The sequence below is a fragment of the Artemia franciscana genome, chromosome 7 (genome assembly GCF_032884065.1).
Source record: "Artemia franciscana chromosome 7, ASM3288406v1, whole genome shotgun sequence".
NCBI lineage: Eukaryota > Metazoa > Arthropoda > Branchiopoda > Anostraca > Artemiidae > Artemia > Artemia franciscana.
In genome coordinates this window covers 62,877,351-62,897,077 of record NC_088869.1, presented here as the reverse complement: position 1 = coordinate 62,897,077, position 19,727 = coordinate 62,877,351, and the positions used below count along the sequence as shown (strand labels likewise).

Here is a 19,727-nt window from a genome sequence, read left to right as displayed (position 1 = left end):
CTCGCTGAACGTTGATTTTATTTCATGAATCTCATTTTATCTTGATATTTTTTTGTATTTATCTTGACTTAAGTTTCGTGAAACTTAACTTACAATGATGTTTTTTCTTCATGAAACTTATTCCATGTTTGTTTTCCTTCGTGAAACATGACGCATGCTGATTTTTTTTCGTGAAACTTGCTGAATATGGATTATTTCTTCAAGAAACTTAATTTATCCTCATTTGTGTCTTCGAGAAACTTGCTATACTTCTATTTCTTTTTCATGAAACTTGTTGCATTATGATATTTCTCGTCGTGAAACGCTTACAATGATTTTTTTCTTTGGGACACTGGTTTTGTTCGTGGAACTTGTTACGTGCTGATTATTGTTCGTGAAATTTGATATGTCTCGATATTTTTTCATCGTGAAACTTCTTGTGTGATGATTTATTCTTTCGTGAAACTTAAGTTATCATATTTATCTTCTTGAATGTTGTTGTATGTTGGTTTTTCATCGTGAAACAAGATGTATGTTGATTTTTTTTTCTTGAAGTGTTGAATGTGGATTATTTCTTCAGGATTATTGTACGTGGATGGACTATTTCTTCAGGTCATTTTGTTCGTGAAGCTTAATTTATCTTTATATTTTTCTTCGTTGAAATTGTTGTATGATGATTGATTCTTTCGTGAAACTTAACTTATCATGATGTTTTTCATAATGAAACTTTTTGCATGTTGGGTTTTCTTCGTAATTATGACGCACGCTGATTTTGTTCGTGAAGCTTGTTGCATATGGATTATTTCTACAAGAAATGTATTCGGATTTAAATAAGGGTACCCTGATTGAAAATCAGTAAAGAAGAATCAGGCTTGATTACTGACGTGGATCAGCATCTATTTGTAAATAGGTCAATGAGGGGAGTTTATGTTTTCTATGGGGATAGTATCTTGGAAACTTACCCGACTGGAAAACGCACCGAAAAACCGGACGCAGTTTTTCTGGATATGAATTCTCTTTGACCGTAGGCAATGTTTCACTACTCTTTGCTGTGTGGTAATTACAAATGACTTGACAATCCTTGTGCTCCAAATTTTCCCGGTTTTGCAGCCGTTGAGGAGAATGGACCGCAAGGATTGTTTTTTTAAACTGATGGTGAAATACCTTCGGAACTTCCTGACTCGGTAAAGGATTTTGTATGTCCGTACATAAATAGACCGATGAGTAAGGCCTCTTTGTGTCCATATAATATTTCTTTGTTAGATGACGGGGGTAGACACTAGACACCTTCGAAACAAAAACTTATTGTCGACCTGGATCCGAAACAGAATATTGTTGTTCACTATGTTCTTTTGCGATAGATGGTAGCCAACGATTTAAGGGTCACAAAGCAGAGCCCTCCAATTTGATCAAAAAGCATATATGAAAACGTCTATTGACACTTTTGTCAGTAAACTTTCAGAAGCAAAAACGAAGGTTGAAAAAGATACCTGTAAGTTCTTTTAAATTCAGCCTTCGGTTGTGCGAGAGTATGCGCAATAGGAGTCGCTGTGACGCTGTAACCGACCCAAAGGAATGTGCTTGAATCATTGCCGATCCCAACTTCACATTATCCACCATTGACTCCAATATGGCCCTTCTGCATAGGAAAAAAAAGATTGTCATTTTAAATAAAAATATTGCTGGTGTGTAAATGTGTGTAATGTGTGCAATGTGTGTAAGCTCCAATGGCCGGAGGAGGGGTATTTCAAGTGTATTATGGAGACACTGATTCACTTGTGCTAAAAGTTAAAACTGACGATTTATTAAATGATTTGGAAAATGGTAAGCGTATTAGCTCTCGAATGGACTTTACCAATTGGTACGAGTCCATAACTCCGGAGCTTTAAAGCGTCAGGCCCAAAATCAACTATTATTGCTAAAATCTGAGACAGGGACCGACTTGGTATCCCATGGTGTGCTTGCAGGTCCAAAGGTGTACTGGCTACAAACTCACGACGAGGGTATCAAACAAGTCTTTAAGGGATTGGCTACACACTATGTTAAAGATAATTTCGATATGAGTGTTTATAGAAACTGTGTGGAAATAAGTTTAGTTCCAATAGCGAAAGTCACGGCGATTTGTTCTTTAAATCTTAAAAACTACACAGATAGGATGGAAAAACGGCATGTCAGCCATATCGGACAAAGTCTATGTACGTGAGGGTGGTGTGAGGGCACTATTGCATTTCAGATCGATATGTATGTATACAAGGAGCTTTAAGATGGATGAAAAGTTGGGCCAGTCGCGCTATTATTCCTCTCCAGGAATAGAACTAGAATAAAGTCTTTAGAAGAGGTGACTGTTTGCGAGTAAAAGATAATAGAATATTTATTTTTTTAAAAATCATTGCGCAACAAATACACAATAATGATCCCTACAATGGGTTTTAAAGGAGACAGGCCACTAAATACATATGTCTAAAACCGACTAAAAGCGGTCAATTTCAGACATAAGTGCTACAGTCTGCTGTATATTTACATTTGAAACTTGACTATTCAAGATCTTAGGTTCTTATCCGAGATCCTTGGTTCGTGCACCGAAAATCTGTTTGGGGTGGGGGGTTGGTGGGGTCTTATGGCTCTCCAGAGATTTGTATAAGGTTTCAAAAGAACTGTATCGGTAAAGAATTGCAGGATAATTGTATATTTTTGCTTGTTCCATCCAAATTTACGTGCAGGGACTGTGGATATCATTAGGGACTGGGTAAGGTTGACCCATGCTCTCAGTTGTTATCAGAAGACACTGGTGACAAAAAATAGATGAACACACAGGTACTGCCAGAAATAATAAACTCTTTGCCAAATAGTATTTTGTAATCCAAATTATTGATTGTATCACACTTTTTATGAATGTATCATATTGCAGATTTTCATCCTCTGAGGTTTAAGTTTCGCATTTGTTTTTAATCAAATTTTACCTTTTTTAGGTATTGGTGTCAATTCAATCACTCATTCTAGTACCTGATCCGTATTTCAATGAGCCGGGTTATGAGCGGTCACGTGGAACACCGACGGGAATGCAAAATTCCAGAGACTATGACGCCAATATTAGACAAGCAACCGTCAGATGGGCCATGCTGGAACAAATCAGGTCCCCGTCGGCTTGCTTCAAAGACGTGAGTCTTGGTTTTAGATAGAGTCGAGTTCTGTTTCATTCTCACGTATCATTTTATATCTGATTTTGGCTCAGAGGGCTAAGGAATAATAGGTATTTTGGGATTACTCCTATTTTGGAGTAAGGTATTTCTTCTTTTGCTACTCCTAACCTGATTCTACTATTCAGCAAACAGGTATTTGTGATTACTTGACTGACACAGGAATTTAGTTTGGAGGAGGGGGGGGTCTCTAAAAAAAATATAAAATAACCATTTAATCAGAATAGTCAAAAGTTCCAATGTTTCTTTGTATTTTTCTTGATGTCTCCGCAACCCTCCCCCTCCCCCTTTTCCTCTCACGAGTAAACCTTATAAGTGCCATTGTGCATTCGAGCTTTACTGAACACCAAATATATTAAAAAAAATAGAATATTTAAAGATAAACAATATTAAATAAAGCCTGGATTATTGAGATTTCCATGAATTTATGTCAGTATATATTAAACATTCAGTTAATTTTCTTTCCATCTTGATTATTATAGTAATTTTATTTTGTTTTCTATTTTTTGTTGTGGCTAATCTATTGATAAATATCAGAACTCATGCGAAAAACTGGGTTTAGATTTTCAATGCATAGGCTACACCTGTACAATAAGCGAAAAATGAAACTTTTTTTTTCATTTTTAGCTATATGAAAATATGAAAATAATCGCGCTTGTTGCGGTGATTTCTACTTTCAGGAAGCTGCTGTTAGCGAAAGATATATTCTCACATTTGTTTTCCATACCGACAATTTTAATTATTTAATTTATAATTTTTATTTGAAAAAACAATCGTCCTTAAGCTGAAGCAAGAAGCAGAAAAAAACTCAGGTATTGCGATGTCAAAAATCTTCTATTGTAATTTTTCTTTGGACTATTATAATTTTAAAATGTCTATTATATTAAAACATTAAAATTTCGTTATAGTCCTCTTATAGTTCTAAAATACCTTGGGTGTTCTAAAAAATGATAGTCCTGATGCAAAATAAAACACTTAATAACAAATAAGAATGAAAAAGGAAATAAAAAAGCTTGGACGACAATTTTAATGAGAGAAATTAAAATTCAAAAATAAAAAAGCTGCTTCCTTTTCTAATATACATACTTGCGCTTGCTTAAGTAGAAAAAAAAAACATGTTTTGACTGCCCAATAATATTGGCGAATATGTTCATTTTTCTCCTTCTTATTTTGTGTAAATAAAAAAGAGGAAGAAATTTGAAAAGTTCTATATTTGAACCGTTTTCCATAGTTTTACGGGATCCATTATAAAAAGTTACCTGTCTAACTAGTTCATAATCAGTCTATTTTTTTTACTTCTTCTGTAAAATTTCAGAAATCTGAGCTGTGTGGTTTCTGTTTGTCACTTACCATGTTTCTTTGTAATAAATTTCTCTGTAATAAAGAGCAGAACTTCGATTTGTAAATGATAAATGACAGCATCTGACTGATTTCCTTTCTAAAGGGGTGGGAGTGGGACTTAGTGGGTAATTTGGAGACAAATTCCCGATCGAAAGGGAACTGTAATATCCAACTTCATTGAAGAATAAAAGTATTTTTAATTTCCAAGTACAAGGATAAATAATGCGGTTTAAACGCGTTTTAACTTAGCGATAGATCGGTGCCATCGAGCCTTTATTCATGGAGCCCATGAGCCCATGTTAATACCCATAATTTTACGGAATAGGTATTCATTCATAATTAACCTTAAACCTGAACTCTCTAGCCATAAAGGAGAGATACTATTACTTTAGAAGGCTTGGTTTTGTATTCGTCTGTTTTTTTACTGTGACAGGCGGAACAATAGTGCTGAAAGCTGGCATGTGCAACCCCTGTTAGAAGGAGAGGTTCAAGAGGGTTTTGCTATGAGTGAGAGTTCATGGCAAGGTGAGCAGTGAGGTATTTAATATTAAATGGATATAACAAACCATTATAAAGATTCAAAAGTAACACCACGCGTTTTCGGCTTGTTTGAAATAAATTGTGACTGTTTAAAGATAATGTAAGAGGCATAGGTAAGGCTGGAAAACTTGAGTTGTTTTACAGAAGACGCATTCCAGTGCAGTCTTGAGGATTTTGGCGTAACATATCAAAACCTCCTGTCTCAACACGTGCTTAAATCGTCCGGTTTGTAAAAAGTGAGTAGTCTGTACATACAGCAATAAAAAAAAAATAAGTTTTGTGGATGTATTTATTTCTTCATAAATTAATAATGTTGTTTTAAATGTCCTACTGTTGCCTTTGAAGTGACTGTTTAGATAGGAGCCCCTTGGAAACCAGTCGTGATTAGGAAAGGAAATGCCACAGTATTTCTAGTTCAAAGGTACAAAACATAAAACCCTTGATACTACTACGAAGCAGTGTGACATATCGCGGCATCCAGTTTTCAGAGCACAATCGTATTTTTATGCACCCATTTTTGTAAGCATGATTTCTAATAGGCTCTCTAATATTTCTACGCTTTTAATTTTCTTTTAATACCTTGAATGATGACAGCTTGTAAGCTTGTAATTATAACCAGATCTCCATCTTTGATAATGAAACTGAATTTTGAAATAAACTTGTAGAAAGATTCGGGTTTGAATGTGAGCTAGATTGTACGGGATTACCAGCTTGAAGTTCAATAAATACTTGCCCGTATATATTCTTCGTATTTGTTTATATTGTTTACCATTTTCCGTATCCCTCTAAAGGAAAAGGTTTTTCTTTCCATGGGCAATCTTAAGTAAATAAACTAACACATCTGCTATATAGTCTGTTTTTTTCCTAAGGTTAAGTAGTCTTTTTATTGGAGCCAGAAATCGTATATTTTCGTAGATTTTCTCACAGCAAATTGATAAGTTGTGAAGTGGAAAACTTTTTGCAGGGATAGAAAAAACATTGAAGCTGACCATAATAATAATATAAGAAATGCATTTATATTCAAAACTGTGAAGTGGCTTTTTTGTCGCATTTCAAAATTGCTTGTGAATCTTGATTGTTTTTAAGAATTTATTTTTATTGCGAAAATTAGGGCACCCCCAAATCGTAAATCAGACCAAAGAGTGTGACTAACTTAAAAGAGTGGAAATTGGTGCTAATGTTGACAAAAAATTCACAACGCCATCTAGCGTTTCGTCTTTCTTGGCATACTTTCAAGCCCTGTACTTGTGTTTTTTTTTCCAGAAACTTAATTCTCTTAGGAACGCCTCCCTACCCCCCCCCCCCCCACAAAAAAAAACAAGTTCCACAGTTTTGACCCAGTCCTCATAGTTTCCACAGTTTGACTCTGTCCTCATAGATGACAGATCTTTTTCAAAATTCTCGGACACGCCCTTGATTTTTATTTAAACAGTATGCGCACTATTTGAGTTTAAACACTTTACGAGAATTGGAGGAAATATTTTTTTTTATAAATTAAACAGAAAAAGCAAGAAAGGTTCTGTATATCTTGGGCTTAGGTTTTTTTGTGAATAATGGAGATAATTTAGATTCCTAAAACCCTATCTCTTTCTGTTGGACATTTAAACAGAAAGCAATTTCTGAATGTCAAGAAGAGAAAGATTTTCGGGATATTTTTTTTTAGAGTTTAGGACATCGGCTAAAATGCTACGGCTATATAATAATAAATTCAGGTTAAATTCATATTCAACCTACGACAGAGAGACTATTTAATTTAAAAACGTAATCTAAGGTTTTCATTTTGTTCTTTTAGTTGGCTTCTTCTTTTTTTTAGACGGCCTATTCTTATTTTGGCATTCTGCGCTTTCTATAAAGAATGGAAACTTCATATCCCATGTTTAACGTATTAGTGCTGACAACTCAGAGTGATGTATGTCAATCTCTTTTTTCTCACTGTATAAAATGAAGGGTTAAAGACACTTCGGAAAGGCCTCATTTGATCGTAATTTAACTGTTCTAATGCTTTTTTGAAGATAGAACCGGTCAATAATTTCATGGACCATACTGCTTTTCCATTTACGAAAAAAAGGAAGAAAAAACGGGTTTTAATTTCAACAAAGCAGTGTACAAAAAATAAAAACAAATCAACACTTTAATTTAAAAATGTTCCGAATATTTCGGCTCCACGTATGGGAGCCGTTTTCAACGGAAAAAAAGCGAAAAGAACGAATTTTTTTTTTTTTTTAAAGCAGAAAAACACGACAACTAAACACACGAAGACGAAGAAAAATATAAATAAATAAGAACAACTCACATTATAAACGAACTTCCAGCACTGATGTTACATCATAAGAAAAAAAACAATAAGCGAATGTCTATAGTGAAACCTTAGGTTACTCTCCTCTCAATATCCAGTGCATAAATGGGAATCTATTAAAAGTAAAGACTATATTTCCTTGGACAAACAAAAAAGGTCACCAAACCCCTGGTCCATCACACCCTAACGAAATCTCACAGGCTAATCAACAAATTCGTGAATTATAAATGAAATGGATTTTTTGTTTGCTAGTTTAGCTGCAGTCCGTATTCTGACTTTCGTTCGCAAGTTTATAACTTGTTCCAGGACAATTTTGTAAATCACTACTGGTTGAAGATTTTACCTGCTCCTTAATTAAACTATTATAATTGATTATATCGTAAATTCACCTTCATCTCTATCAATTTGTTTTGTAAGTTGTGTTTTTTTTTTAGTTACCCATCTTCTTCTAATATTACAGGTTCCATTAACTTTTTTTCTTTTTTGAATTACTTGAGAAATCATATTTTGGGGATATCCATTACCTACTAGAATATCCTTAATAAAACATCGTTCACTACTCATGTATTCTCGTGATGTTAATTTTAATACCCTATCAACTAAAGTAATAACTACACCCCCTTTTACTTGGTTCGGGTGATTTGATGCGAAAGACAAATAACGGTGGTTATTAGTTGGTTTACGGTAAATTGAAAAAGCTAGTTCATTATTATCTCTATGGATCCAAATATCCAGACATGGTAACTTTTTCTCTGTTTCTTTTTCAATTGTAAAAACTAATTCCCCTCCCAAATTAATTAAATGTTCCAGAAGACCATTAATTTGTGATTCCCCATAGTTCCAAATCACTGAAACGTCATCCATGTATCTGTCCCAAAATTTAGGAAGCAGGGAGGCAGCCTGACACCCTTTTAACGCCATATATTCTTACGAGCACTTCGTTAACCCCACATAGCATTGAAGAAAAATTTCAAGATACTCGTTTTGATCATAATAGTTGAAGATCCAGTGAATATTCCTCCAGGAGCGGTAAAGTAAATGCAGCCCCAGGCGTCAGGACGCCAAAAGGCGTAAAGGCCTCTTGAAGCAATTTAGTTGGGAATAGGACATATTATACCCTGTTAAAGCCATAGTCACGCAAATATCTTTCGTTTATATCATTAAGTGAACCAAAGTTTGTCCTTTGAGTCCTTGTCCTCCAACACCAGGAAACTAATTTTTTTTCAAATGAGACAGTATTTAGGGCTATTAGCTTGTTGATTGCACGTATGAGGGTAATTAGGAAAGACAAATGTTCAAAATTAACATACATCTGGTTCATCTGTAAAAAATGTCCCACTTCGTTGAAAGGGAAAATTACTTTCTATTATTTTGTGATGCTTGAGGGGTCGAAATACCATTCCTATTAGGTGTATATAGGTTCTTTTTTTTTCTTTGGCTTCATCGTTTATCATAATTTCCATTGGCTTGTGTTTCACTTCTTCATCCATTGTACTGTTTGTTCGGTAAAGTTTGGCATCTTATATAAGCTGATTTCGGCTTGTTTTAGTTTAAAAATTTGTCTTTTCTTTTCGCGGAAAACTTCACTTTTCTGAAAATTTAATAGTTGATATTGTTCACTTCTTGTAAATTTGCTTTGGTTTACTAGGTAAAACATGCATTTTTAACTTACATCTTCACAGTTAGTGAATATTTTGAAGCTGTTGAGAAACATGCAAACTAGACGTTAGGTTGGATCCTTCTACTATTTTCTCAAGTATCCGCGGTTCAACCTCTTTATCACAATGCTTACTTTACTTGCTACTTGCAGCGAAACACGATATTTTCGCCTCCCCTGGCATCTAAAAATAAGCTTCGAGTCTCCCACGATGGCCGGTATTGTGCCAACGTCTTAGCAAACATTCACCAGCATTCGTACAAGTATTGTCTGAATTTGTAGAAACTACCATTCACATCCAGATCTTTTTTAACTAGCGTTCACCAACTCTTTAGCTTTCTTCTTTGTCTCCTGTACCTTGTTTTTAATAGTTCAGTGGGCAGTATTTGCTGAGTGAAGCGATTTTTAGGTTGGCGTAAGGTGTGTCCAAGCCAGTGGAGCCGGCAAGAGTTTGATGATTCTTGGAGTTTTTTCAATGTTATAACAACGTCTTCAGACTTCATTGTTTGAAGTCTGATCTGACGAAAGGAAAAATAAATTTGAACGCAGGCAACGGTAGTTGCAAACATCAAGCGCGCCCTTGATATTCTTTGATAGGCCCAGGCTTGATGCCATAGCATAGAACTGCTGTCGACAAAGACATGACTTAACATTTTTCGTAAGTTCTCGACGAAAACAGAGACACTTCTATCACGATGCTTTGCCTTTTAAAAGCAATATTGTTCCATGACTAAGTGGTTTCAAATTTGTAAAGGGGATAGACTATAATGGGTTTGTAAGGGCGATAATCCCACCTGTATTTGTGATAATGTCAGTTCGTTTAAATTAGACTTGATTATTAAATTAAGCTTATGTTCTATTTAGGTTTCATGTATTCATTGGTAGTATTATATGGGATTTTTCAGTTTCAATGAATTATTCATTTTAGTTTCTGTTCGTTTTAAGCTTGTCTTATTTGACTATATTTCTGCTGGTTTTATGTTTTTAATATCGCCCTTCGATTTTATATGATAAATTTTTGTTAGGAAAATATTTTCTAAATAATCGTGTTAAAATTTAAAATCTTTATCCTTCCAGAAAATGTTTCAACAAAATAGACCCCTTTCTATATCTGTTCAAGAAAGAATGTCTTTAATAAAGTTTTTCAGTGTATTAATGTACCAGATTAGTTTCATAATTGGATAAAAATAAAATTGATATCTAACGGGAAGAAACTGGGTCATACTTGAGTAGGCTGGGTAAGCCTACTCAAGTTGTATTGTAGCTGTGGCGTCATATATCGATTTCCAAGTGTGACTCCTTTTATTTTGTTGTCAGAACTTTCACATTTTACAATTTATCTGAATTATAATGTAAATTAAACTTTTAAAATTAATTTTCAAGCTATTATTTAATTAACATAATTACATTATTTTCTTTTTTAGGTCAAATATTAAAAAAATGAATTAATGATGCATTATGATTTATTGAACACAAAACTTATTGAGGAAAAATTTTTAGCAGCCTTTTTCCTTGCTACTCAGTAGTTTAGGAGAATTGGGGGGAAGAATCAGATTAATTCATCGGCATTCTTATGTTCTTTCTTAAGACAAGCTTAAATTTTCACCATGAGGAAGTAAATCAACCAGTAAGCACTCATCCGTGATTATCCTTCTCGAGAAGAAATACGAGTTTATTCTTAGTACGGATTTGGACTTCAAAACCCAGGTTACGGCTGTCAAACACGCTGAATTGTAGTGAAGTTTTCATCAATATCTTATTTTTCTTCTTCTTGTTCTTTCTTTTTTCTAAACTTAAATATATTTTTATATGCTAATAACTTTTAAAAATTAGCCTGCAACTTAATGACTGGTACATATTCTAAATCAGATTGGAGAATAAAGCTTGTGTTGTACGTATTTTTTGGCAAATTCTTTTTTCTAGAGTTTCGTTTTGTAATGACAAGGTTTTTTATTTACTTACCTTTCATTATAGTAAAGTGTTTGAAAATTGGGTACTTGTGTCTTATAGCCACCACACACTAGTTCTGTCGAGAAGTGTAGTTTGGTTAATGCTAATGAAATAAAATAAGATACAATGAAAATATAATAATTATCAACAAAATTATAAAAACTATAACTTAGGAATATGCGCCCAGAACGCAGAAATATCACTAGAATTGCGTTGAAATGAGCTCTGTCTTCTGTCGTTATTGCCGACTTCCACATGTAATCGGCTAGGTCTAACATTAAATGATGACGGGATGTACCTCGGTTCCGTTTATTCCTCCACTTTGCGGAGCCCCACATTCCCTCAACTTTTTGGGTAAATGCGCCGATTTTTGGGTCGAGCAAATTCTTTGAGTGGCTCACAGTCAAATGTGTGAAACCTGTTTGTTTCAGCTCAATTGTTTTGTAGTCCCTTTAAAAATTTGAAATGATTGTTGATCCTGGCTCTATGTTAGGCTTAATCTGTTGGAGTAAAGTTTCTTCTCTTCGGTCGGGGATCTCCACTAAAAATCTGCCACCGCTTTCCCTGCACACTCCACCTTACACCATTGTTGCGGCAAGATCTTTCCTGTACTATATTTCCTTTTTGAAAATAAGGTTTCATCTATTACTATATGATCAATTCCTCCAATTTTCCCACATCCATGGTCAAACACTATTTCCTATCAACACACATAGCAAGTTGAATGAATTTCATCCATGGTCTGAAAAACCGGTTATTTCATTAGCATTAACCCAATATTCATTTCTCGACAGAGCTTGAGTGTGGTGGTTATAAGACACAAGTACCGAAAACTGTTATTTTGTAAAATTATACAAATTATACAATTATACACAGTTTTTAATTAAAGCTGTTTTAATTTCACATTTAGTTTTTTTTTCAAACGTCAACTAGAAAAGCTACATAAATGATCAATATAATTAGTCATTTCATTTTTAAGGCAACGTGAAGACATTCTTTCTGTAATCTAAAACGAATTCTAGTCTTTTTGAAGTACTAAAGAAAGAACTTACTTTTTTCTAGTTTATAACAAACGAATTGCTACAGTTTCAAAGGCACGCTTGATGTTAAAAGGTTTAGAATTCTCGGAACAGAGAAATTCCAAAAACTTTTTGAAAGTCTAGAGTAAAAGAAATTAAAAATAGTTTCTAACTAATTCCTTGGAAATGAAATATCAGGGATATTTTCTTTGAAGCCGTACTACTTTTCAGTCGTGCATTTGTATGTATTCCAAGAAATTGACTTAAGAAATTAAAACTTCAAATACACTTAGTGAGATGAGGACACAATAACAGAACCGAACCTACTTCCGACATTAAGTTACGCATCTAGAAAAATATGTAGGCTAAGAGACACAGAAAGATGTAACAAAAGTTAAAAAAAAAGAGTGATGACTGAATGAAGTGTAGTTGTTTTCTGTTTTCTCTCCTCAACTTTCTGAGTTGACAATTTACTCCATTCATGGTTTACCATTGTCGATGGAAGTGGTTTTAAGTACCTATGTAAAAATAGAAATTGTAGGGACGAGGTAGAAGATCGTACGCTATATAAAAGCTGATTGTTTGGCTACTTTATACTTTATGCTGTGTTCCTATATTAACATTTTTTCTTCCCCCACTGCTTTTGATTTAACGAATTTCTCTTCTTTTTAATTCCCGTCCTTTTAATTAATTGCCAAGCGTTCGATCTTTGTCGGCTTTTCGTTATTCCATTTTGCTCTTTGTAGTTTAAAGTTTGAAGTAAATTAGATTCCTATTTACGGTCTGGGCTTGAGAGTGTAAATTTTTGCAACACCATAAAGGTAAGATTTTGCCATACTGGTGATTTATTTGTTTTATTTGTCGTCTTTATCTAAAATTAAATAAAAAAAACTAGTTTTTTTAGCTGAAAGTAAGGAGCGACATTAAAACTTAAAACGAACAAAAATTACTCCGTATATGAAATGGGTTGTCCCTTCCGCAGTCCCTCGCTCTTTACGCTAAAGTTTGACTCTTTGCCACAATTCTACTTTTTAAAACAATTAAAAACTTTAGCGTAAAGAGCGTGGGACTGCGGAGGGGACAACCCATTTCATATACAGAGTAATTTTTGTTCGTTTTAAGTTTTAATGTCGCTCCTTACTTTCAGCTAAAAAAACTAGTTTTTTTTTACTTAATTTCTGAACGTTTTTGAATTAATGCATGTTTGATTTTGGCTCTCCGCACATAAATTATTGAAATGAAATTAGTATATTAATTTTTTTGGCTAAATGGCTTTCTCTTAGTTCTGATCAGACGATTTTGAGAAATAAGGGGTGGGGAAGGAGGCCTAGCTGCCCTCCAATTTTTCGGTTACTTAAAAAGGCTACTAGAACTTTTAATATTCAACGAACGTTTTTATTAGTAAAAAATATACGTAACTTAAGAATTAACTTACGTAACAAACTTTTATATTCTTATATTTTTATTATGTGTACGAGGGGGTTTGTACCCTCGTTAATACCTCGCTCTTTACACTAAATCGTAAGTTTTGTCCCAATTCTTTAAGAATGACCCATGAATCAAAAAGGCCGTAGAATAAATAGTTGAAATCACTAAAAATATTTTAGCATAAAGAGCGAGGTATTTATCTCCTCCTAAATACCTCGCTCTTTATGCTAAAGTATTTTTAGAACCCGTCATATGCGTAATAATCTCTGTTCGTTTTAAATTTCAATGCTATTCCTTACTTTCATTTGAAAAAACGTTTTCATGTTTTTTTTTCATTGTTTTTTTTATAGTAATGCTAGAAAATCCTGCGCCCTTTTCATTGAATTTTTCTTCCCCCATGACATATTCCTCAAAGGAAAGATCCTCCCACAAAGCCCTCTCCCATCAACCCCACCCCCCAAACCAAAAAATCCCCATGAAAACGTCTGTACACTTCCCAATAACCATTACTATATGTAAACACTGGTCAAAGTTTGTAACTTGCAGCCCCTTCCTCAGGGATTGTGGGGGAGTAAGTCATTCCCAAAGACATAGTTATTATGGTTTTCGACTCTGCTGAACAAAATGGCTATCTTAAAATTTTAATCTGTTGACTTTTGGAAAAAAATGAGCATGGGAGGGTGCCTATTTGCCCTCCAATTTTTTTGGTCACTTAAAAAGGGCACTAGAACTTTTCAATTCCGTTAGAATGAGCCCTCTCTCGACATTCTAGGAATACTTGGTCGATAAGATGACCCCTGGGGAAAAAAAACAAACAAACAAATAAACACGCACCCGTGATTTGTCTTCTGGCAAAAAATACAAAATTCCACATTTTTTAGATAGGAGCTTGAAATTTTTCTATAGAGTTCTCTGATATACCGAATGCGATAGTGTGATTTTCGTTAAGATTCTATGACTTTTAGGGCATGTTTCCCCCTTTTTTCCAAAATAGGGCAAATTTTCTCAGGCTCGTAACTTTTGATGACAAAGACTAAATTAATTGAAACTTAAATATTTAGAATCAGCGTAAAAATTCGATTCTTTTGGTGAATCTTTTAGCATCAAAATTCCGTTTTTTAGAGTTTCGTTTACTATTGAGCCGGGTCGCCCCTAACTACAGTTCCTTACCACGAAGTGTTTTGAAAAGAAAATAATTCGGTATTTCGGGGCTTCTGACATTATTGCTCCTTTGCGGAAGTTAGGCTCAAAATTGAAAAAGGATTATATTTTTTCTCTGGGCCCCTTTCACCTCTTAGTTCGTTTATTTTCCCGTTAGTTTCCACCTGTTTTCGCTTTATAGTTGTGTTATCTCTTGTCAGTTCTTTTGTTAGTTGACTTATGGTTGTGGTATATATGTTTTATCGCTCGTATAGTTGTGTTATTTTCAAATTATACTCCATAATAGAGAGGCTCCGAACACCCAGCATTTTATATTAAGCTCTTAATTTGACGTTTTTTTCTAAAGTGACCAGATTCGTCCTGCGCCCTTTTCATTGAATTTTTTTCCCCCATGGCATATTTCTCCAAGGAAAAATCTTCCCACATAGCCCCTTCCCTCAACCCTACCCCCAAAACCAAAAAAATCCCCCTGAAAACGTCTGTACACTTCCCAATAACCATTATTATATGTAAACACTGGTTGAAGTTTGTAACTTGCAACCCCTCCCCCAGGGACTGTGGGGGAGTAAGTCATCCCCAAAAACATAGTTATTATTATTTTAGACTATGCTAAACAAAATGGCTATCTCAAAATTTTGATCCGTTGACTTTAGGAAAAAAATGAGCGTGAGAGGGGGCCTAGATGCCCTCCAATTTTTTTGGTCACTTAAAAAGGGCACTAGAACTTTTCATTTCCGTTAGAATGAGCCCTCTTGCGACATTCTAGGACCACTTGGTCGATACGATGACCCCTGGGAAAAAAACAAAACAAAAAACAAATAAATACGCACCCGTGATTTGTCTTCTGGCAAAAAATGCAAAATTCCACATTTTTGTAGATAGGAGCTTGAAACTTCTACAGTAGGGTTCTCTGATACGCTGAATCTGATGGTGTCATTTTCGTTAAGATCCTATGACTTTTAGGGGGTGTTTCTCCCTATTTTCCTAAATAAGGCAAATTTTCTCAGGCTCGTAACTTTTGATGGCTAAGACTAAACTTGATGAAACTTATATATTTGAAATCAGCATTAAAATGTGATTCTTTTGATGTAGCTATTGATATCAAAATTCAATTTTTTAGAGTTTTGGTTACTATTGAGCCGGATCGCTCCTTACTACAGTTCGTTACCACGAACTGTTTGAAAACTATAAAGGTTAAGAAATATCTTAGAAGTTTCCAGGGGTGGATACAGAATTAATGTTTGGAGGTGCACCAACAAAGCTTGGTTTCCCTTGTTGATGTTTTTATCCCCCAATCCCTTTAATTAGCGCAACTTTTTTTTATCCCCCAGGGGTACATGTGCCCCCTAGAACAGGCCCAGGAGGGTTTGTATCTTTTGTTTTATTCTTTTACTATCGCACTTTGACTTTTGAATATCTTGAGAAATAGTTGTGCCACATGCAGTGGTTTTTCTTTTTTAAATATATCCCGCTGTTCATTTTATAGGCTTGGTCAAATTTGCCTCTGAACTGTTCATAAAAAAAATATTGGTTGAAAAAATGAATTTAGTGTTACAAAATTTCAATTTCTGAATTTCTATCCTTCTCCAGGGGCAAAATTTTCTATGGGGCTGGTAGGAGCACTTCCCCTCCAGACCCCCGTTTCCACCCAATCTATTTTGTCCTCCCCCCAGCTGAAATTTAGTTCCCTCAAAAATCTTGTCAGAACTAAGATAAGCCTGCATAATTTAGAAAAATTGGTTAGTTTTTTATGATTTATTAGCATTCATGGTAGTATATGGCTCATTTTTTTACTGTCGTTTTCATTTTATTTGGGAAAATTTGGTCCGCCTTCGCCCTCCTCTCCCTCCTCAGGATTTTGACGAAATTACGCCCCTATCCTCAAGAGCTTCCTTCGATCGTTCGATAATTGTTGGAAACCGCTTGATCAAACTCAGTTCTTAATTAAAGTTGGTTTTTATAGCAATTTTTTCATAAAACGTCAATCTTAATATAAGGAATGGAAATAAAAATCTATAAAAAAGTAAGCTCTCATTCATTCTCGGAACCAGCCGCCCAATCTCATTCCTACATGCAAGAATTCAATCAATCAATTTTCATCAACAAAGGGGCTGTACTTTCAAAACCATAATGACTTTAGCTCTATTTTATCTTGATTACAAACATTTACTTGGACTGACAAACAATAAGAAGGGATAAGAATGTATTTGTTCAAGCCAAACAAGGTTTCAGCCTAGTCAGAAAAAAATACTGATGAGCATGATAAAACCGATTCATTCCTTTTCTTATCTTGCTAAGGCAATCGTTTCGAAAAAGGAAAGAAAGCACTTACAGGTTTTATCAAAGAAAAACACCAAAGATGAGAAACTCTTTTATCTAGGAAAAACAAAAGGCCTGTTATCCTGAAATACATCTTACGAAAGACAATATTGTGAATGTCTTCAAGGACATGGTCCCTTCGGGTTACGGTTCCTGGTTAAATCCATTACGTCAGATTGGCGTCAGAATAACAGAACTAATAGCATTTAAATGATTAACTTGTATTAGGAGGGGGATACCCCTCTTGCTGTTTCTATAAAATATTCCCCTTCTTTGGACAAATTTTAGGATTTTTAACGTTAGTGGTAGGAGGATGATCTTCTCCTAGCCCTCCTCCTAATCACGTCTTCTGAATAGTAGTAGTTAGGACCATGTCTGCACATGGCTTAGGGACAACTAGTCCCCAAACCATTGATAAGCCGTTGTTGTTTTGTGGATGTTGAAGCAATGGCCCGTTTTGGCCTGTGGCCTTGTGGCCTGAGCTTCAGATCAGCGGGTGGTTCCATCCATGTAAATAATAATCGTAGTAATATGCTTCTAGTTCTGGTAAAGATGATCCTAAGGTGTGATCTGGCATAAGATAAAAACCTGTTGAAGGCCTGACAAAACTCCTTTTACAAATAACTGTTCGTGAACAACAGTTGAAAAGCCCAAAATTCGCGGTCCCATAAATGTGGGTTGTGTATCATACGATTTTCTTAATTACCTCAGCTGAATTGACCAGAGCTAGTAATAGTCTTTTGTGTCCCATTTCATTGCCTTTACCACCAATTGTGAAGTATTTAAGACGATATTTCACATTTTGCGGCTAATTATGAGAACAGACGTCATTTTTCTCTAAAGAAATAGTCAATTTCAAATGTTTATGAATGAAATTTGTATTTAGTCAAATGATTTAGTTATAAAAATCGTGTTACCAGTGAAGGAAAGAGAGTGTGTCAACTTTCAGAAATTACGTACACCAGGTGACGCATGCCAAGGGTGGCGCAGCTTTGCGGCACACGTGGCGTCTGAGATGTACACCGGACGGCGAAAAGTGAGTGTCCTTCGCGAAGAACCTGAGCTCAGGTTCAGATCCATGCCCTTCTTTAAAAGTCATAAGGTATTATATTTCCTGCGAATTCCCATAATTTTCCTACAGTTTGTGGCATTTTAAATTTTCTCCCTCTTCTGAAATGAATTTTGGCTTATATATCTGATCGGGATAACGCAGGATTTTTTTTGTTTTCTTTTGTAACGATCTTTGACAATTATTTCGTGGATAATAACGACAAAACGAGTATTAGAACAAACATTGACCGTGAAAAGAACACGGAATATTCTAAATGTCATGTTCCTTTTAAATGTCATCCCAAACGCTAATGTCCAAGTCCTCTAGTTACGACAGTCTGGAGTCTGTGGTAGAAGTAGTCAGTCAACAATGTGACAATGGAAGAGACCTGAACCACCATTTATAATGATTAATATTAATAATATTATTATTATGGCAGAAGAATGTCCTTTTCTTCTAAGCATTATAAATTTTGAATTTCTTTTTTGTTTGTGTGTGTGTGGGGGGGCATTTGGTTTTCAAAGTGAGGAGGCAAAGGGAGGATCAGCGATCGGGAACAGGGGTGCCAATAAGAAATAATCTGTAAGGTATCGTTTAGCTAATATAAATATTTATTGTAAATCAACATATGTTTTGACTCTTTCGATAAACCATAGAAATTGATGGGTTGAAAACCAATTATTCCTAGCACATTTGGAAATGAAGATAGCAATTTCACACGCCTGAAAAAAATGTAGAAATGCTTCTGGCTAAGTATCAAAGGAGCAAAATGATTGGTCTGGCAAGGAAATTCAAGATATGAAAGATTTATCATGTCAAAACAGCATTTCCATTAAACCACATGTCATATCATCTAATACATATTTATCATGGATTTTGAACCTTTCCATCATGGACAGCGAAATTCAATCAAATATTAGTGTACATGTTTTTACCAGTCATAATTTCGCTTCATAAGAAAACAAGAGCTAAGAGCTCATATGGCATGAACTCTAGGAAAATTTTAAGAATTAATAGGTTGATTTAGAAGGAAAATCAGAGGCTTAATGCCGGTCGGGATTTGAAATAAGAGCTCTGAGACACGAGGTTCTTCTAAATATCAAAATTAATTAAGATCCAATCGCCCATTCGTAAGTTAAAGATACCTCATTTTTTCTAATTTTTCCTCTCCCTTCAGCCCCCCCAGATGGTCAAATCGGGGAAAATTACTTTACCAAGTCAATTTGTGCAGGTCCCTGACATGCCTACCAATTTTCATCGTCCTAGCACGTCCTAGAAGCACCAAACTCGCCAAAGCACTGGTTCCCTCTAACTCTCCCACAGAGAGTGTATCTGGTCCGGTTACGTCAATCACATACCTACTACATTTGCTTATTCTAACCACCAAGTTTCATCCCGACCTCTCCACTCTAAGCGTTTTCCAAGATTTCCGGTTTCCCCCTCCAACTCCTCCCAATGTCACCATATCTGGTCGGGATTTAAAATAAGAGCTCTGAGACATGAGTTCCTTTTAAATATCAAATTTAAAAATACCTCAGGAACGGTCACCCGTTTTCCGAATTAACACCCCCTCCAACTCTCCCAAAGGGAGTGGATTCAGTCCGCCTATGTCAATCACATTTCTTGGACCTGTGCTTATTCTTCCCCCCAAGTTTAATCCTAATCTCTCCACTCTAAGCGTTTTCCAAGATTTCCGGTCCCCCCCCCCCCCCAAAAAAACTCCCCCAATGACATCGGATCATGTCGCGATTTAAAATAAGAGATCTGAGTAACGAGGTCCTTCTAAATA

The 19,727-nt window shown here is 35.1% G+C and overlaps 1 protein-coding gene across 1 annotated transcript in view; it reads left to right on the top strand.

Moving 5' to 3' along the window:
- Positions 1 to 19,727, top strand: part of LOC136029578 (baculoviral IAP repeat-containing protein 6-like) — a gene marked incomplete in the record, with an annotated part of 362,481 nt that overhangs the window by 271,017 nt on the left and 71,737 nt on the right. Inside the window, 1 exon segment of the mRNA XM_065708074.1 lies at positions 2,949 to 3,137. Coding sequence (XP_065564146.1) covers positions 2,949 to 3,137 — 189 coding nt within the window.